The 21,471-nt window shown below is 38.5% G+C and overlaps 1 protein-coding gene across 3 annotated transcripts in view; it reads left to right on the top strand.

The window, feature by feature from the left end:
- The window catches only part of APAF1 (apoptotic peptidase activating factor 1), a 79,907-nt gene extending 59,436 nt beyond the window's left edge, over positions 1-20,471 (top strand). For 2 of the 3 annotated variants that reach the window (XM_058568590.1, XM_058568591.1), the window contains 7 exons: positions 916-1,032; positions 4,007-4,132; positions 10,664-10,783; positions 11,103-11,228; positions 12,891-13,016; positions 15,058-15,204; positions 19,253-20,471. In XM_058568590.1, coding sequence (XP_058424573.1) covers positions 916-1,032; positions 4,007-4,132; positions 10,664-10,783; positions 11,103-11,228; positions 12,891-13,016; positions 15,058-15,204; positions 19,253-19,399 — 909 coding nt within the window. In that variant the 3' untranslated portion in view covers positions 19,400-20,471. The other variant, XM_058568592.1, reaches the window with a different exon arrangement.
- Positions 20,472-21,471: the final 1,000 nt, after the last annotated feature.

Below are 21,471 nucleotides of genomic sequence, written 5' to 3'. Positions count from 1 at the left end.
GGATGTTCAGCTGTTAGAAGTGCAGTCTTCATTTTGAGTGTCTAGTAGATCAGAACCTGCTGGGTAAACTATTATAAAGAAAAAGCTGCCTTGATTGATTGACCCTATAATCTTTGTACCTGAAACAAAGATGACTGCTTATTTCATATTGTAAAATAATTCAAGACTTTTATGTTGTAACACTTAGTTAGAGAGAGGTATCTGACAGTTGATTTAAGCTTGAGAAATAGTTTCCCAGGTCACGTGTTTTAGTTGAGTGATAAGGCATCTTTATTAATGGGATTTTTAAAAATAGTCATTAACATTGGCACATATTATGAAATTGGGTAATCTTAGTTTTAAGCATTACAAGTCCAGCCACCCAAATTGTGCTTACGAGTCCTTCTCCAATGCCCCCTCCTCCCAAAAGAAAAAGGGAAAGAATCTCAGTTTCTACTGTTTTGTGAGTGATTTGGAGGGTATAAAACTCATTTTAATTTGAATTTGTCTTTTTATGTAGTCTCTCGCAGTCTCGTTTCACCAACTCCCTTGAAAAATATCGGAAAAGTGTATTTTTAACAAACGATAGCGCTATTAAAATGTGCTTTGTGAAGAACTGGAGAACAGGGTGTGGAGCTGGCTGTGGGTTACAGAGCACACAGACGTGTCTCAGGCGGTGGACTCGGCAGCTGCTTTAAACCTTTTAAGGCTTGTTTTATTTTCTGAAGATGTATTTGAACCACAAACGTGAAATGGAATGAAAGCGTGAAGTGCTAAATGCAGCTGCTGAGACTAGACAGGGCTTTGTTGTTCCCCTGGGAGCTCTTGGTGCTTATTTTCTTGTTTATGTATTTATGTTTCTATTGACGTCTCTGTTCTAAAGAACAAAAACTGCTCTTACAGCCTAGTAACTGATTGTGCCTTATTTTCCATTAGCTCATTAATGGAAAAACAGGTCAGATTGATTATCTGACTGAAGCTCAAGTTAGTTGCTGTTGCTTAAGTCCACGTCTTCAGTATGTTGCACTTGGAGGAGAAGATGGAGCCATTGAGGTATTCAGTTCTAGTCTTCAGAGTCATTCTGTGCAGTATAGTTTTTTATTTAAAATTAACTGTATGTCTGACATTGTGGACTTATATACTAAATCTTTCTGTGATATATTAACCATTCTTCCATTAGACTAAAAGTAATCTTAGGACCCTGTTAGTTGTATATTTTTCAGATTGCCTTTACTACTGTTTCTCATACTTTGTGTCTTTTTGTGTCACTTATTCTTTACCAATTTGTTTTGCTGTTCTCCAAGTATATCAAACACTATCAGAGATTTAGCTAACTATGCAAAGAGCATTTTTTTTCTCTCCTTAAAAGCTCAACCATTTCGGCGGGGGGCTGGCCCACTGGTGTAGTGGTTAAGTTCGTGTGCTCCGCTTCAGCGGCCCAGGGTTCGCAGGTTCAGATCCTGGGCGCGGACCTATGCACCGCTCGTCAAGCCATGCTGTGGCGGTGTCCCACATACAAAATAGAGGAAGATGGGCACAGATGTTAGCTCAGGGACTATCTTCCTCAAGCAAAAAGAGGAAGATTGGCAACGGATGTTAGCTCATGGCCAATCTTCCTCACCAAAAAAAAAAAAGAAAAAAAGCCCAGCCATTTCAGGGTGTAGTTGTTTCCATTGTGGTTACTGAGGTTCATTGGGACTATCAGTGTGGGGTCGCCTTGTGTTTACCTGTTTGACCAACCCTTGTGTTCTACTCATGCTATTAGAAGTATACCTATTCACCACCTGAAATGCTTATCAAACATGACCAAATTAGTAAAAATACAATCAGGTTTTAAGGCAAAAAAGATAGTCTAATAAAAATCATTTTGGATAAAAATGATTTCATGGCAAGTGAAATTTATAACAAAAGCGCATTTTCTCTAGCTATGTAAGTTTTTCAAAGAACATTGCTTCCTTCTCTCACTTTTTCTCACCCAAGGTTTTTGGAATTATTTCTTAATTTGTTAACGGTGGCACTAGCCACATTTATTTTACTTTGGATTCATTTTCATAAGGAATTACACAAACATTCTCTGTCCATATTGCCCCACAAAGAGGAGACTATATGTTTATACACAAATTGAAAAAGGAAGCATTTGGAAAGTGATACCAATGGTATTATATGTTTGCCATGGCCGTTGTGGCATGGATTCAGAATTAAGGCTTTGGGTTTTTTTTCATTATTATGAAAAATTATTTATTAATTGTGAAAATGGGTGCTATTCTGAAAAAAGTGTATTATGGGTGTTTGTTAAGCAAGGGATGGTTGTACACTTACAGGTGAACCTTACTCTTCCCTCTCAGTCTCATTTCTCAAACTGTTGTATATTATTATTTATTCTTAAAGGATCCTTGGTTCCCCTTTTCTTTTTACTTTGTTGCCAAGACAGCACCACATTCTTTGTGTTTTACCATCTAAGTATCTTGAAATAAGCCTTACAGATACTTCAAGAAAATAACTCACAAAATACACATGTGCCTCATCTGTATCCCCCATCATGTGGGGAAGGGGCGGTACTTGGCGCTGGGGAATGGGTTAGAGGTGTCACGTGGGGCACTTCCGCCTTTGCCTGAGGGGGGGAAATAATCTTATTGTTATCCTTATCCCCCTCAAAGTCATCAAATAATATAAATAGTATATCAGTGAATCATATGAAAATACCAATACTTGACTGTTTTTAACCTATAAAATGGCAGTTTCATGTGGTTCAGCCTAGTATCATCAAATGATAACAGCTACCATTTGTTAGATATTTACTGTGCCAGATGCTCTCACTGAATTATAACATCCTGGATGTTAGGTATTATTATTCCTGTTTTACAGATGTCTAAACTGGTTTCCACAACTTTCATGAAATCAGTATGCGGCAGAGCTAGGATTCAAACCCGGGTCTCTGAGACTCTGTGCTCATACGCTGTCTGCCGTCCTCGCATTGGAATTGTGAGATTGTCCATCCTGCTCATTCAGGAAGGCTCTCATTCACACGATTCCCCTTTGCTTTCTAAGGGGCCTTTTTTCAGACATGAGGATTAGGTTTGAATTTCTAGAATCTCCTATTTTAGCATCAGGCTTTTCCTTAGGCTTCCTTGAGTACATTTTAATTTGGGCAAAGGAATCATATTTACTTTTTTTTTTTTTTTTTCTGGTGAGGAAAACCAGCCCTAAGCTAACATCCAATACCAGTCCTCTTTTAGCTGAGGAAGATTGGCCCTGGGCTAACATCCGTGCCCATCTTCCTCTACTTTATATGGGACGCCACCATAGCATGGCTTGACAAGCAGTTCGTTGGTGTGTGCCCGAGATCCGAACCTGTGAACCCTGCCCGGGCCACCGAAGCACAGTGCACACACTTCGCTGCATCACTGGGCCAGCCCCATATTTACTTTTTATTTTTGGTATGAGTACGTTTGAAAGCCTTTTTGACATAGTTGTTATATTTTGAATTCTGTTACCATTTTCTTAATCTCTGTATTTGGCCTATTGATCTTTAGCCCTTTTAAGACCTCTCAATGTACCGCCTCCCATCCTACTCGTATCCTCTTTTCCTTTACCTGTCTCCCTCATCATTCTGTATCTTTCCTTCTCTCTGTGTTGTTTTATAAAGACCTTGCCTTGTCTCTCATTCAGAATTTTTTCTTTTCTCTCTCTCTTTTATCTTAAATGTCATTTTCTTTTTGGAGGCTGAGCCCAGACTGCCAGTTGTTTCATGAATTGGGTAGTTGAGTACTCAGAAGGACCACTGGTTCCTACTGCCATCTGGTCATTCCAGTGAGTGTTTTGTTTTAGGGTGTGTGTGCATGTGCATAGATTTGTGTGTATATATGTGTACCATTCATTTGTGTGTCTTTAGTTAAACTGAAAGCACTATGAGATGGAAATTCTATACCCTTCTGCAGTCTAATTTTAATTTAATATCTTTGGGGTGTAATGCCTGGGTCTTGCTGAATTTCTTTGTATTAGTTTTCTGTGGTTTTCTACTTTGAAGATTTTAGAACTCCTAAACAACAGAATCTTCCAGTCCAGGATTGGGCACAAGAGCACTGTACGGCACATCCAGTTCACAACTGATGGGAAAACTCTTATTTCAAGCTCTGATGATTCTGCAATTCAGGTGAGAGGGAGGATGAAATCCTAACATATGTGATGCTGACTCTAGCAAAGGAATACTTTGATTATGGCTCAAATCTGGTGTGCATTTTAAACATGTCATTAAGATCATATTACTTTGGGCATGCATTCAGATTATGCACATGGGCTTAGGTGAAACCTATTCATGTTTCATATTTGTCTATGGGTGAAGCAGGCAGTTTGACTTAGAACCGTCTACTGGAATGTTGTTTATTTTAAAAATCAAAGATTCATTTGAATTTTCTCACCTGCCTTGGTATTTGGATTTGTACTAATAAATACACTTTTTGCCACATTTATGTAATTTCTCCTTTTTTTACTGTAGTAAAATCTGATTGAAATAATTTCATTCTTTCCTTTTAAGAATAAGATTTTTATTACAGGGATGAAATCCTGTGAAAAAAGAATTGTTTAATAATGAAGGCTTGTGGATATAGAGGCCTTAAGCCTACTATATGTTCTTTTTATTTATTTTTATCAAAGTTCCAAAGCACATACTTTAAAAACACAAATAGTATTACAAGGCTCATTATGAAAAATAGAATCCCGCATTTCTTGTTTTCCAGTAGCATTACTTTTAGATTTTAGATGTTTCTTGTGATATTTGCCTTCATCTCCCCATATTGCATGCTTATAATGCTAATTCTTGATTTTTACTTTTTGAGTATTTATCTGCTGACTTCCCTATAGTAACATGAAAATTTAGCTTTTTTTCTCCTCCCACTTGTCCTACCTTTGACATGTACACGTACCCTTTTATCAGTCCCCATCATCCCAATACAATTATAAGAACATTTTCTTTAGTTCATTAGTGTCTTTATTATGACTAAGTAGACTAAGTATACTATGAATGCCTTTCGTGCCTTAATGCGGTTTAGGAAGATTCTATCTTTCACTGGATGTAGTTGGAAATTATTTTACCCTAAAACTTTGAAGACATTGTTCCATTTTCTTCCAAGTTCCAAAGCTCACATTGAGAAGTCTGAAGTCATTCTGATTCCTAATCTTTCTCTCTGGAAGATTTTAGGATCTTCTCTTTGTCCCCAGAAGTTTGAAATTTCATGATGATGTGCCTTGGTGTGGTGTTCATTTCATGCATTGTTTTAGACATTCAGTATCCTTTCTCAATTTGGAAACTTAGGTGTTTCTTTTTTTTTGTGAGGAGGACTAGCCCTGAGCTAACATCTGATGCCAATCCTCCCCTTTTTTCTTGAGGAAGATTGGCCCTGAGCTAACATCCGTGGCCATCTTCCTTTACTTTATATGGGATGCTGGCCACAGCATGGCTTAACAAATGGTGCGTCAGTGCGTGCCCGGGATCCGAACCTGCGACCCCAGGGCCACGGCAGCGGAGCGCGCACACTTAACCGCTTGCGCCACTGGGCTGACCCCAGGTTTTTGACTTCAAGGACGTTTATTTGAATTATTTCTTTGATTTTTTCCCTCCAGAGTGCTCTTTTTCTGTAACATCCATTATTCAGATATTGGATCTCCCGGACTGATCGTCTAGTTTTCTTTTTCTACATTTCTTCTTTTTATACTGTGCTCTATTTTCTGGAATTTTTCCTCAGCTTTATTTTCCAACCCTTTCATTGAGTTTTTCATTTCTACCATTATATTTTTAATGCCAGAGAGTCCATTCTTATTGTTTATTCCTTTTGAAGAGCAGTGTGTTCTTGTTTCGTGGATGAATTATCTTCGCTTACTTCTCTGAGGATGGATGAATATATTAATAATATATAAATTATACATATATAATATATAATTACATATACATATATATAATTTTTTCCTCAAAATTTAAATTTCCTGCTTGGTTGCTACTCCCTCATGTTGTTTTTTTTCTGTTTGGTTGTTTGGCCTCCTATTTTAAAGGCCTTCCTCAGCTGTGTGGTGATCACTCGCTACTAGAGATGAGCACTAAAAGGCTGACTGAAAGCTCTGTGTGTTGGCTGAGACCTTCTCTGAAAGGTGACTTGGATGAGGACTTCGTTGTCAGTATCTTTAGGTCTCCTATCTTGGTCTTGTCAGATTCCTAGGGAAGAATCTTCTGGTCTTCTGCCTGGAGGTTATAAACCTGACTGACAGGTCCTTAGAGCCAAGCGGGGGAAGAGAACTGGGGGAGGTGTGGGGTCTCACCGTTTAGTATGTAAACCTTCACTTGATCCCCTGTTCTCAAAACTGTAATCCTACCCTCAGTTGTGCTTGTGCCCTTTAATCCAGAGATTCTTCTTTCTGGTTTGCTTTCATTGTCAGTAGGAGCATTATTCTGCACTTTATTCTCTGTTTTCTCATAGTAACTTTGTTTGGGATTCAGTGATGATTCTTTTCTTTTTTACACGAAGTTAGTTTTCCTGAACTCTTTGAAGGGGTGGGGAAGGCCAGCATTTCTAGCTTCACAGCTCTACAGGTCCTTCTTCCGTTGTTTTCATGAAGCATTAAAAATATGGCCTTTTTCTGACAAGATCTCTTTGCTCTATTCTCTTCTCTCATTTTTATTTAGACCTTCTCTTTCCTTTGCTGCCATCATCCTTGTTCTACTCAGTTTGGATTCTGTTCCCAGCAGTTTCTCCTCATTGTGGGATTGTCCTGGTTAATTTTGAGAGTTCATAGGGCCCAGGCTGCTCTAGCCCTTCCAGACTGTACCATAGTCGCCTTGCCCTCAGTTTCTGCAGCTGTTTTCCAGTTTGCCCACTTGGCTCTTTTGGAATTCTCCTGTTTTTAGGTTTGTCAGATTCCCCATGCTTCTCTCTGCTTCTTCCCATACAGGTGCTATTACCACACAAGTCTTGCAGCTCTCAGTTTGTCCCCACTCACTTGTATCTTGGGGTTTGTGAGGATACTTTGTCACTTAACATGGTCTTGTTGACAATGTTATCTGTGCATTTTTAGTTTGGCTATTTTAGTTGCTTTATCTGCTTTTAATGGAGGCTTCAGGAAGGTTAAAAAAACAATGCCTGCACTGTTGCCATCTCCCAGAATTCCTAATTCTTCCATTCTTAGCCCCACCCTCGTTCCCACCTCTGGATGTACTTAGCCATCTCAATTTCTGAGCATTTTGGGAGTTCTGTAGTGTCAATTTTATTGCTTTTGTTTTTGTCTAATGCTTTTAGGATGCTGTTTCTGCTAAGTCAGTTACCGTTCTCCTGTTTTCCAGCCTTCAACATTTCGTTATCTTCTTTCGCATTCTCTTGACCTTGTCATTTTAATAGGCTTTTAGAAGTGAAGGAGATAAATGCATATGTTCAAGGGAAGTTACTATATATTCCTTTATTTAGTGTATGTGTATATATATATTTCTTACAGTGGCAATATTTAACTACACTATTAAAAGCTTTTGGAAAAAAATCTTTTTATGTTATGTCTTTGTGAGTCCTAAATGGTTGGAATGACATTTGGCTTCAGTAAGAAACTTACTTATTACAGGTTCCCATGATGCTGGTGTATTAGCTATGAAACTCAGTGTAATATTCACCTTTCTTCCTCTCCATATGGCTTTGAAATGGGTAAAATTGAACTACATCTGATGAAATTCTGCTGAGACATTATATACTCTATAGCCTTTCTGTCAAAAGCTGGATTCATAGGTTTTATGACCTGCTTGAAGATCAGATATTCTCAGCCAGAGGGAGAAATAATTTCTAGGAATATTTTTAGGATCAGAGTTAGATTATTTTTAGAAATATGAGTTAAGTTGTGTTTCATCCTCTCTATCTGCTTTATTCAGAATACTTTTTACATTTAAAATGTTTTAATGAGTATACATTCATATAACAAAACTCTTGTTAGATATTTCCAAGAATTGACTGGTCAGGTTTTTGTTTTAGTTTTTTTATGTTTTAGTAAATAATTAATTGGAGGTTTATTTTTCCCCCAGCTTTATTGAAGTATAATTGACAAAATTGTATATGTTTAAGACATACGATGTGATTTGATATACGTACGCATTGTGAAATAATTACCACAATCAAGTTAATTAACAAATCTGCGCACACTCACATAGTTACCATTTTGGAGGTTTATTTTGATCATCTTTATGTCCCCAGTGCCTGGAATGTAGTAGGTTCAGTAAACTTTTGTTAAGCTGAACTAAAGTTATTGCCAAAAGTGAGGAATCAACTCGCTAGATTATAGCACCTAGAATTGTGAAATTGAGGTCTACCTTGCTAGTTTTCGATTCTTTACCTTGAGGTAAATAAAACCCAAGTAGTAGCAGTGTTCACCTGAGCTAATGTGTGAGAATATATTGATTCTCGCAGGTATAAGAAGATTCTTTAACATTTTTAAAATTTAAATTTTATTATTTGTATGGCTGAAAAAATTCTATAGTGTATATATTTTGCAAAAGTTATAGCTAATGCTAGAGACATCCCCAAACTCAACCTTAATACATTTGACTAATGCTCGCGGAAGTTTAGCTCTTATGTAAGGTGATTCAGTTAGCACAGTAGGTTTGAGTCCAACAGAAAAAGTATCCCTGTCATCATTGCCTTATCAGAAAGCTTCTGCCACAAAATCTAGTAAGTGATTGTCAAATTCTTTGTTATGTCTGCTCAGGAAGGCTCTCTGACTTCTTGATGTGGAGGGCAGCAGTTAGAACCTAAGTCAGGAATGAACAGTGCCAGTCAACCAGGAAGAGCTGTTAATAGTAGCCACTGATCCTCTCGTCCAGTAAAACCCAGAAGGAAGGAGGAGGAAACCAGCAAGTTCCTAGTGGAAATGATCTAGGGTATTTTATGTTTAGTTACACAGGGTGCCTTTCCTTTCTGATATGATTTGGGGAGCCAGAAAAGCCTCTGTTTCTTCCACCTCCTCCAGCGTATCTCAATGAGTTCTTAAAATACTGAAATTTCTAATTCATTCTCTTTAAAATTGCTCTCACTTCCAGCTCCTCTTCTAAGGTCCCCTTGTTCACATGCAAGATACCCTCCTCCTGCTATCCTGCTTCTGTGAATGAGCACTCGGAGGCAGAAGAGATCTAGAGATCTGAGAGCCAGGGCTTGGTGGGGAGGGTGGCTGCTAAATGTGGAGGATAAAGGAGTAAAGAAAGGGGATAAGAGAGATGTCATTTCTTTTACAATTTTGCTTAAGCCTGATAGGAAAAGCCTTAAAGACATTTCTGCCATTTAACCTTCACCAGTTAAAAGCTATACCTGGAGTATTACTAATGTGTATATGTGGTGGTGGCTGATTTTTATCTTTTTATTTGTGATATTAAGAAATAGAAGAAAATTCTGTTAGAGCTGCCTGGTTGCCCACAGCTCAGAAGTCTAGCTTCATTGGGTCCTCTAGGCTGTTTCTTTAAGTATCTTCCCAACCTTTTTTTCCCACTGTTCCTTTTGCATATCCTGTACTCCACCCAAATTTTGAACTATGAGCAGGTCCCTATAATCTTTCCACATTTTCCTGCTCCTGTGCTTTAACTCAAGCATTCATTCCCTTTGTTTGAAATGCCCTCCTCAGTTTATGAATCATACTTCCAACCCATTTCTCAAGCCTACTTTGAATGCACTGTCTCCATCAAGTCTTCCCTAAGGAATTGCTTTTTGAGTTCCACAAAACTTTTTTTATCTCTGTCATTATATCTTCTATTGTTGGGTTTTTCTGGGGTTTTTTTTTTTGGTTTGCCTCATTTTCTTTGCTGGACTGTTAGGTTTCTTTATGTTAGATCCTTGTTTCATTCGTATTTGCGTCACATCTAGGTGCTAAATAAACATTTGTTAAATTAATTTCAAGTCAGGAATTAATAAGGCTCTAAATACAGTTGCTTTGATTTAGTGATTAAGAGATGTTCTTTACATGGACACGGCATAGAAATAAATTTCTGTTCTGTTCATCTGTGTGTCTCATATATGCCTATATGGCTTATTTTGTGCTAGTTACTCATAATATTTCAATTTCTTCTCCTCCCCTTGTGCCTAAGGAGTTCTTCCTGGAGCTCCATGTGAAAAATAATGTACTATATCACCTCTTATGTCATTCTGAGGATTGCACGAGGGGATATCTAAGATCTCTGAAGCTCGAAAGTTCCATAACCTGGTTTGAAGCTGCTCTGATCAGCTGACCTTCCTAGCCAGTAGGGCCGGTAGGATTCAATAGCTTTATTGGAGTTAGAATCTTCAGACTTGCCTAACTTGTAAGGTTTAGAAATCTGTGAATATGTAATTGGGATAATTTTCTCTGGAAAATTTAATCAGATGGTGAGCCCACTATCATATTGTGGCTTTTCTCTGTCTTCTAGTATAGTAATCTGCTCTCCAAGCAACTGAAGAAAACAAATTTTATTTAGGAGGAAAAGTGTTTTATTTTGGGCCTGGTCAAGTTAATTAACCCCAACTTTTCTCTTCTCTGTCTATAAAATGGGGACACCATATTCTTTTTTGGTACTCTTCTTTGTTTTACTGAAATGCTATGAGGATGAAAGACTTTAGACAAGTGAGTGCACACTCCCCTACGCCTCCAAAGGGATATTATGGGACAAGGGTTATAACAGACTTATTTCTTTGATATTCAGGTATGGAATTGGCAATCAGAAGAATATGTCTTCTTGCAAGCCCATCAGGAAACAGTGAAAGACTTTAGCCTCTTGAAAAATTCAAGACTGCTTTCTTGGTCATTTGATGGAACAGTGAAGGTAATTTGCAGCACAGATTTCTTTGTAAAAAGGTATTCTAATGTTACCATGATTATATAGTGACAGCCCAAAGCAGATGGATGATAAGTAACTACTTAAATTTTTAAATTTCTGTTTTCATATGCCTGTTTTCTGTTTACTGCAGTCACCTACATCTGCTGTGTGTTTATGAGCATTTGTGCTAAAGGACACTTAAAGTAAAGAGGTCAGAACAACCAGTGTGCTAAAGCTCTTATTTTATAGATCTGTCTTCTAGCTGATTATGCTCAGTAATACAAAATGTTCTTAAAAGTGTCAACTTCTGAGTTTTTCTTTGAAGGTATGGAATATTATTACTGGAAGAATAGAAAAAGACTTCATCTGTCACCAGGATACGGTACTTTCTTGTGATATTTCTCCTGACGGTACCAAGTTTTCATCTACCTCTGCTGACAAGACTGCAAAGGTAGGTCAATCAGCTGAAATGTGCATGCTTAAAACTTTGGTATTAGTTCTGTATTATGAGTCCAAATAATGTATAAAACAGAATAATAAGTTTCTGTCTACATGTCCGTCTCATATTTTGTGAGTTTTTGGAGGATGCCCATTGGCATTTAGTTAGTGTCCGATAGATTAAATGAATGACATTGAGGACTTTTGATTTCTCCTTTACTGATTACTTTTTGTCTATTATTAATCAAGTGCAATCTCTACTGCATATTATAGGCAACAAAAAGCATTGAAAGGGATTTACATTTAATTGCTCACTCATAGTAAATTTTTATGTAATTGATATAAGTTGATGTTTCTGAAAATCACATTCCAGTGACATGATGCCACCTGGTTGGGGACATTGAATACTCCATTCTCTTATTTTTACTCCATTTTTGTTAATGGCATGATCTACCCATCTTTCCAAACTGCCGACCTTGGAATTGCCTGGGACTCGATCCTGTCTTTTGTACTCTGTTGATTACTCCTCAGTGTCTCTTGGATCCTTCTTCTCCTTGTCCCCACCCTGTGACCAGGCTCACCTTCACTGGTGGGCCTGCCTCTGGTCTGTGCCTCCTCCAGTTTATCTTCCTTACTGCTGCCTGAGTCCCCTGGTGAAACACCTCTGTGACCCGATGGTTTATAAGCCAAGCTCCTTAGCCCATCACCATCTCTTTCTGCTACATTGTTCTCTCTGTGTCAGGCTATTTCGACCTCCATCTTTTTGTGCATGCTGTTAACTTTGGCTTGACACAATCTTTTGCTTCTTTTTTACCTTGAAGCATTATGACTCATTCTTCCAGACCTACATTTGGTGTCAGCTCTCCATTGAACCCTTTCCTGGCCCTCGGGCAGGATTAGCTGCTCTACCTTCAGTGTTCCCATTACATATTACTCATGTTTATTAGAGCATTTATTTCATACAACTGTTCACTTAACCATTCATAAGCCTGTGTTCCTGATTAAACTATAAACTTTTCAAGGACAAGGACCTTGTACCACCAGTTCTTAGCTCCCAGTTCCTGGAACATGGTAGCTTTTAGTGTACGCTTATTAAAAGGTGATGACAGAACCGTGAAGGAGAATACTGGAAGGAAAAGAACAGCATTTGGCTGCCAAGGTAGTAGGATAGTATAGTGACTAACCTTTAATGAACGCTTGTCATGTGTTAGGCCCTGTGCTAGGAATTTCACTTTCTGTTATCTCATTTAATCTTCACACCATAGGTACTCTTGTCCCCATTTTACAGATGTGGAAACTGAAGCTAGAGAAGCTTATGTGGGTTGTCCTAGACCACAAGGAACTAGTAAATAGTGGAGCCAGGACTCACAGTAAAGTCTCCTTCACTTCAGAGACTGCTCTTAATTGATTTGCCATTCTTCCTTCTAAGTCTAAAGTTAGGGAAGCTGTGACTTTGATCCTTGAGCTCAAGTTAACTTGAGCAATTAAAGGGAGACTCAGAAAAGTGAACAAGGTTGCAGGTTGAAACTTGGGCGTCTTATGAAAGTTCATGAACTGTTGAATGTTAGAACTTGCGTGTGATTGAATTTATATCTAACTAGTACTCAAGGCAGGGTTTGCAGATGTTTATTTTGAGTGTATTTACTATTCCTAAACAATCCTAATTGTCTTCCAGATTTGGAGTTTTGAACTCTTTTCCCCTCTTCATGAATTGAGGGGCCACAAAGGCTGTGTGCGCTGCTCTGTCTTCTCTGTGGACAGTACCCTGTTGGCGACTGGAGATGACAACGGAGAAATCAGGGTAGGGTGTTTGCTGCTTTGAAAGCACTGCTCTTCTTGTAGCTTTGGCTACCCCTCTGCATCATGTTGGGGACCTTTGTTAATGTGACAGAGAAGCACAGGCCCTGGGGTTCTGGTTGGATGAGGCATTCTTTGTTTGTTTCTTGTGCACGTTGTTGTGTTCACAGCTGCACTCGCTGCAGAACAGAATTCATTTTGGTTCGAGTGAAGCATTTCCTCTCTATGTGAGGAGGCAGATGCCCCAGTTATTTGCAGTTGGTTCTCTGCTGTTAGCTTGAGGATGATTCATCTTAATTCTTGGACCTGAACCAAAGGTTGTTTTTAGTGGAAGAATTTGAGGAAAATAATTTTGTAAATCGTTATCTAGATTGTAAATGAATTGCAAGTTCTGCCGTTCTCAGCACTGAAAGAAGATGTCTTTAGCACTCTATCTATTAGACAGTTAACATGTACAGTGTAGCCTGTGGCAGTCCTCATGGGTCTGTCTGCCTCTTGTTGTGTTGGAAGGATTGGGCAGTTGATGGGAAAGGTTTAGGCATTGGGGATAACTGCTTTGGTAACTAGTATATTTGAGGAGAGGCTTGTTTTTTTTCTTTTTTACAAAGGGGGATTTAACCTTCAAGGAACAGGTATATAATTCAGAAGAATAAGAGAGTATGCAGTTTGCAGGAACAGAGGTGTTATCAGATAGGCTTTCCAGGAAAATTAAGATTCTCCACTTGAAGACTAAGAAACCAACCGTCTCTATGCCATTGTCATAAATGCCGCTTCAGCTGAAGTGGCAGGGCTGCTTTGGGAACATTAATTTTGCTCTGAGTTCACATCTTTGGATGAAAGGGCTCCTTTACTGCTTATAGGGCAGTTTCATTTTTCAGAAACTCCTGAAGGAAAAAATTGTCTCTTTTCAAATGTGTTATTTAAAAATTTTTCTTCAGTACATTAAAAACATGTTTTTCTACCTGATTATTCACTTTTTTTTTTTTTTGGTGAGGAAGATCAGCCCTGAGCTAACATCCGTGCTCATCCTCCTCGTTTTACTGAGGGAGACCGGCTCTGAGCTAACATCTATTGCCAATCCTCCTCCTTTCTTTCTTCCCTAAAGCCCCAGTAGATAGTTGTATGTCATAGCTGCACATCCTTCTAGTTGCTGTATGTGGGACACGGCCTCAGCATGGCTGGGGAAGCGGTGTGTCGGTGCGCGCCCGGGATCCGAACCCGGGCCGCCAGCAGTGGAGCGCACGCACTTAACCGCTAAGCCACGGGGCCGGCCCTCTACCTGATTATTCAAAATGAAGGAAAGCTGTTAATTTTTATATATATATGTCTTACATTTAGCTATCTTACTGAATTCTTTTTAGTGAGTTCTTCCATTGGATTCTCTTGGGTTTTCTAAGGAGACATTTACAAATGATGATTTTGATTATTTTCTTTTGCTATTTATGCCTCTATTTCTTTTTCTTATTGTGATGTGCATTTCTTTGAAAAATTAGAGTATATACCGCTCATATATTAAGTGGAAATAAATGGAAATATTAGCATCGATAAGTAATTGGGTTGTTTATGAGTCTAGTAAAATAATTTATATATATATATTTAGAACTGTACAGAGAATTATTGTTTAAAATATGTTATACTTTAGGGGTTGGAATGACATCATTCTTAGTGGTAAATCTTGGACTAGAATTCTTTGTTTTTTTGAGGTAGTTTGTATGTTAGCCCTTTTTTGTTTATTCCTTGCCTCTCCTATCATTTTCTTTGTGTTAAATGAAAAGAGCCACAGTATTCTAACCAATAACTCTAAGTCTTTTTGGTTTTTTTTGGAGTATAGTTAATGACAAATATTGCAAGTAATGCGTTTTTATTAGAAGTAGTGTTTTTTAAAAATTTGTATGGGAGAGAATACAACGTAAAAAAAATTCCTAAGGTACCACTGAATTGTAATTATATTTTTAAGAAAGATTTCCAAATATGCTCCAGATGAGATAGATATATATGCAACTTCTGGATAACCCTGTTCATGAATTTGTATCATGTTTATGTAGATATGGAATGTCTCAAACGGTGAGCTTCTTCATTTGTGTGCTCCGATTTCAGTAGAAGAAGGAGCTGCTACCCACGGAGGTTGGGTGACCGACCTTTGCTTTTCTCCAGATAGCAAAATGCTTGTCTCTGCTGAAGGATATCTTAAGGTAAGAGTTCCTCAAAGACTGTGAAAGAAAAGAACAGCCTATATTCTATTTTCTGAGCTATTTTCACTTCCTGTTTCTCAGTTGGGCCTCATGCAGCCCAGCAGAGTGGAAGGGCTGTTACTATTCCCGTTTTGCGGTGACGAGACTGAGATCCACAAGGCTGCTTTCCTCAGATCTCTTGCAAGTTTAGGTGACAGTGTTAGAGATGTTCTTGGTCTAGAGCTCTCATATTGCCCAATACAAAGTCTTAGATGATCAGAATGACTAGAAAGTGGGGTGTTTAACTTAATTTTATTTCCACTTCACTAATTGTTAACTATTTTGGTTGAGTCTTCAAAAAAACTTGTGAAATTCCTTTCTTAAGTATTAGTGGTATTAGTATTAGTAGTAGTGGTGGTAATAGTAATAATAATAATAATAATAATAATAATAGCAGCAGCAGCAACATATTGCTTTATGTTTACAAAATGCTTTACTTACCTCATCTCATTAGCCAGCTTTGCGAGGCTTAAATGTTATTATCCTTGGTTTATAGCTGAGGAAACTGATATTCAAGGAGGTTGTAACTTTCCAAAATTACATAGTTAGGAAGTTGGCTTATGCAAACTTACTATTTGTGAGTACTGAGGCCAAAGCTTGGCTGTGTTGTGGTGCCTCAGGTCATTTTTTGGTGCTGCATCTGTTCATCCGTCCACTCAATGTAAGTGCACACTGTGTGCTAAGACACTGCTGTGTGGCACAGTCTTTAAGACTTGGTTCTTGCCTTCAGGTGGCTTGCAGTCTGTGGGGGAAGCAGACAGTAAACAAAGTCTCCGAAGTGTGGGAGGGGTTCTGGGGCACGTTTGCATAAGGACAGTGGAGGCACAAGGAGAGGAGTGAACAACAGTCCTACCTTCAGGAGTTAGCAGGGGCTTGCTGTGGAGGGGGTGCGTGAAGTGAGTCTTCTGAATAGTGGTTTACTTGTTAAAGGTGCCGAAGATGATACTATGTATTGTACTGAACACTTAAAATAGATCCCTAATAAATTAGATCTTATGATACTGTTAGTTTTTACTGAAAACATTCAAGTGTAGGAGATGATCCTGATTAATTGTCTAACACAGTATAGATGTGCAGAAATATTTGAATGAAAGAATTGAAGTTTTTGGTTTTATGGGACCCACGTAATTGCAATTTTACTCAATGTAAAAATCTAGCTTATAAAAATGATAAATCAGAGGGCAGTTTTTAGCTCTATGAGAGGATGTGTGTTATCCCTTTACAAGTGTGCACTGAAAATACAATGCTGTTTACAAGCTGTTACGTTAACCTATAGCTTTTTGGCTGCACCTTTATTTAGTTATTCGGGGATCATGAGACCGTCTCCACTTGTCCTCCTTGAGTGTAAAGATAAACCGTAACTCTTGCTCTGCTCTGAGTATAGTGCTTAGAGGATCAGCCTTGCTGTCTTTTGTTGGAAGCTGAGAGCTTTGAGCTGCATTAACTGCTGAGAAACTTAGCTGCTCAGCTTTGAAACTGAGCTTCCAGAGACCACGTCATTTGACGCTCTGGGCCCCACAGAAGGCCTTCACATAGTCGTGAGTTTGGCTTACAAGATGTGATAGAGGTCAGTGACCAGGTGTGCAGAGTTCTTGGAGAACCTTGACATAAAGCAACAGAATAGATATCTGTACTGTAGAGGTTATGTCTTAAGATGAAGGAACCTGTAGCCTGTATATTTAGTCTGTATATTTAAGGGACAATCAGGGTGTTCTTCCCTCTGGTTTGATTACTAGCATGGTTAAACTGATTATGAGGGAGCCCAGCCTGCATCTACCCAGCGTGTTAATGAGACTATCCAAAAGCACAGAGCAAATTAAAAGTAAGAAGGAACAGCTGCTGTAGTGTCCAAGAAATTAGGCCTTTTGAGCCTGTTTACTTCAGATCCTAGCTGTATAAATCAAATATCAGTAAGATAAAGTAGGTATCCAGTAGCTAAAAAGCTCAACTTTCAAAATTATTCCTATTTATAAGTTAAGAAATAATATAATTTAGCTATTTACCTGTATTATGCCACAGAGTATATACTGTTAGAATGACAAGAAATCCATATTAATTCATACTCCTGAGGAGAAAGGCTGATTTGAAATATGGTATACATGGCAGTAAATGCATGTTTGCGGTTACTTAGGGGCAGCCAAGTGTAATGGTCAGGAGAGGGAGCCTTGGGGCCAACTGCCCGAGGTCAAAGCCTGGCTCTGCCACTCATTAGCTTTGTGATCTTGCACAAGATTATTTAACTCTCTGTGCCTCGATTTTCTTATCTGTAAAATGGGAATAATGATAATATCTATCTTATAGAATTGGGAAAGTTAAAGGAGTTAATACATGTAAAGCAGTATTATTTCATGGCACATAGTGTACCCTGAGGAAATGTTAGCTGCTATTTTTTTTTTAATTCATTTAATTTCTTAGAGCAGTTGTAGGTTCACAGCAAAATTGAGAAGAAAATACGGAGTTCTCATATACCCCCTACCCCACAGGTGCACAGCCTCCCCTGCTCTCAACATCCTGCACCAGAGTGGTAAATTTGTTACAATCGATGGACATTTGTGGACACATCATTATCACTCAGAGTCCCTAGTTTACATTAGGGGGTCACTCTTGGTGGTGTTCTTTCTATGAATTTTGACAAATGTATAATGACGTGGCCATCATTGTAGTATCATACAGAATAGTTTCACTGCCCTAAAAATCTCCTGCCTTAGCTGCTATTGTAATAGCACTGATTTTTAGCCATTTTCAAATTAGTAGCTGGCGTCATGTTTCTGAGTAGGGTGGTCTGTGTTGATAGAGGGAAAGGCAGCGGGAGCATCAGTTTAGGAATCCAGAAGCTGTTCCACCCCTGCCACCTGCCGGCAGCGTCATCTTGGGTGACAAGGTCTTCCTTCTCTCAGAACCCTGCTTTCCTTATTTGTAAAATGAGCCAGTTGGACTAGGTGATCTCTAGGGGCCTTCTACCTCCACGATTTGCCCCTAGGGACTGAAAACTGATGAGTCGTCTCTCAGGTAGGTGGAATGTGTCCTCTGCAGTATTGATTACATGGCTGTTTTACAAAATTGTCAGTTCTGGAAAATTTCAAGTTAGTACACATCGCTGCAGTGAGGTTTACTCAAGTCCGTGGAGTGTACTTTTACCAGTTACTGTTACTGACAGTGAACATGAGTAGCTGACCCAGTCACACGTGCCAGGCAGAATGCTGGGCACTGCCACAGACACAAGAGTGAGTAACACCATTATTGTGTTCATAATCCTCAGAATCTTCATGTACCTGAGGCCCTTTCAAGAGGGGTTCATGTACATTGTCTTTTTTGCCCTCATTTTAGCTGTGAGGTATATGGGTAAGCTTTATGATCTCCATTTGGGAAATGATTATAAATATCATTATAATCTTAGCGAATTCAATGATTGGAAGGATGAAAGGAAGGACTTGGCCAGAGCACCTGCTACATTTGAGATGTTCAATATTTATTTAGCAAATAAAAGTATAGACTATTTTATAAAGAGATTTGGTCATGGGCTCTTGACTCGCTCCTAGTGAAAGGGAAGATTCAGTAGAGAGAACATCCTGTCCTGTAGCCCATATTATGAATAGTCTCGGTGTCTGCCAGAATACAAGTCTCTGTCTACAAAGGGGCATTTTCAGAGAAGAGAGGGGCATTCTTCTGTCCATTCTACGGAGAAAGACATGCAGACAGGAGAGTTCAGTGTGGCGGTGGCCATGATGGACTTTGTGTAGCCTTGTGTCTGCAGCTCTCAGCAGGCCGCTGTTTCTGCAGTGCGCCTTGCAGTGAGTCAGGTGGAGGGCAGCTGTGAGGCAGTCACCAGCGTTAATCAGGAAAGGCTCAGGTTGATAATACAATACTCAGCATTAAATCTTAGACTTCTTTCCTACTGTGTGCTTAAGTTTGGGAGTGGGGGTGATAGGGTGAAGGATCTGGCTGGCACTACAGATTGTCACACAGTGTAATTACCAATCTAATGAGAATTTTATTGTTCTTTAAACAGTGGTGGAATGTTGTCACTGGAGAATCCTCACAGACCTTCTACACAAACGGAACCAATCTTAAGAAAATACACGTGTCCCCTGACTTCAAAACATATGTGACTGTTGATAATCTTGGTATTTTATATATTTTACAGGTTTTAGAGTAAAATAGCATTAATGTAAGTTGAACTCTTTAGTTTTTGAATTGGAAAAAATTCTAATGAAACTTTGTATTTCAACTTTTTATAAAGCTGTGAATTGTTTTGCACTATTGCATTCATGACAAAAGTGTCTGTGGTTGGATGCATAATATTAATGTAGCTTTTTCCCAAATGAACACACCTTTAGTCTTTTTTTCATAATCATCATCATTATTGTTAACAGTTTGTCCTTAAGATGCAAATGAAAATGTAAATACATACCTTGTCATACTGTTGGTAAAATTCTCTCTTGATGCATTCAAATTGGTTGACATAATTAATGAGAGTAATTCGAAGGAAATATGTATCTTAATACTATCATTATGCAGGCTGTGCCTCAGAGAAGCAGCGACTTGCTTTCTGAACTACACTTACTCCAAGGGGGTATCGTTCTCCTAAATACAATCTTGGAGCTTATTTGCACCCCTGAAATTTGCTTTAAAAATATTGTCTGTGTGCACAGTTTGCAACATTTCCTTTAATACACTCGATGAGTGAATCTTGGATTTCAAAAGTTCTTTCTGTGAAGCAAAAATTGTGTGTGCTGGAGAGAGTGGATTTGATTGGTCTAGCTTTTTCTCACTAGCGGCCGGCAGCCCCGTGCCATAGCTGCCTCCAGTTGTCAGTCTCCGAGTTGGCACTATCCTGCTCTCTCTGGTTTTTCACATCCCTGACCTCTTACTTGACTGAACTTGACCTTTCTTAATCCTCACCTTTTTCTTTTTTTTTAGCAGTTGCTCCACAGTTAAATGTTCATAAATCAGAATAATTTGGGGAGGAGCCAATTTTAATCATAAGTTTTAACAACAGAGTTTTTCTAAGAAATATAAAATTGTAAAAAATCATTTTCTTCTAAATTCCATTTACTTGTAGATGAATGGCATTGTCAGTGCTGTTCTCTTACTGAATTTTGAGAGATTCTTTATGGTTTTCTGTGCAGTACCAGAAGAGTGTTTGTAACTCTGGAAGATGTCACCTTTAACCTTCCTCCTGTCTGTCTTCCTTCGCCTTCTCTCCCTCCTTCCTTCCTTCCTTCCCCTCCCCCGTCCCTCTAAGGTTAATCAAGAAAGATAGCTTTTGACAGGGATGAAGCACATGAGCATCAATAACTAGCTTTTTTTCACCTCCTGATAAGGAATTTTAATTGCAGCTTAAATCTAAACATTTTCCCTGAAATATATTGTTAAGGGAAATGGCAAAAAATTAATAATAGATGTGGTTCTCATATAAAAAAATAACCAAAATTCAAAAATTTTTGTTGCTGCAACAGGAACTAAATCAAATAAGTCTTAGTGTTAACAGTAGATAAGCAATGAGCCAGTTTCTATTGTTGGTGCACATCAGTAGATGTGGGTGGGCAGAGAGAATGGACCACTCCAGATGTATTTTAGGTTAGATATTCCTTAGTACTTGAGGGAACCGTAAATAGAGTGAATAAAATCTTTTACATTGTTAAGGTTTGTTTTTTGTTTTTATGATGAGTTGAGGAACTAGTTTACAGGCTTACTGTGATTTAAGCAAATGGGATGTGAAATTCTTAATTTTATAAAAAGAAATTTCTGTAAATAGTGTGTTCTGCTTAGAGTAGCCAAATCACAATTTGATTTGCACACAATGTTTAGGGACTCATTTATAAACTCAGAGTATAAAGTTTTAACTTTCAGAATTAAAAGCCACTTGACTGTTAAAATATAACAACAGACATCAGCTTTGAAAAAGCTTTAATTGGCCCTTGTCTTAAAAATAAATTAAGAGGGTAAATGCGAAGACAGACAAGGCAACGGGAGGAAAGAGCAGATGCCCGGTGTGACGGAGCTGCGGATGTCCCGGCAGCTCGGGCCGGCCGGGGAGGGTTTGGTTTTGTACTTGCAAATGAACGTTTTTCAAGCGTTTTCCCCTGCTTTGTTTTTTTGTATTGGAAATTGCATTGCATTTTGTATATATAAAGATTTTTTTACATCCTGTGTGTCTTGTATGTTTTGAAAACTGTTAGTTTTGTATTTATGATACAGCTTACATGATTTTTTTTGCCACATATA

The sequence above is a fragment of the Diceros bicornis genome, chromosome 25, assembly GCF_020826845.1.
Source record: "Diceros bicornis minor isolate mBicDic1 chromosome 25, mDicBic1.mat.cur, whole genome shotgun sequence".
NCBI lineage: Eukaryota > Metazoa > Chordata > Mammalia > Perissodactyla > Rhinocerotidae > Diceros > Diceros bicornis.
This window is presented reverse-complemented; position numbering and strand designations above follow the sequence as displayed.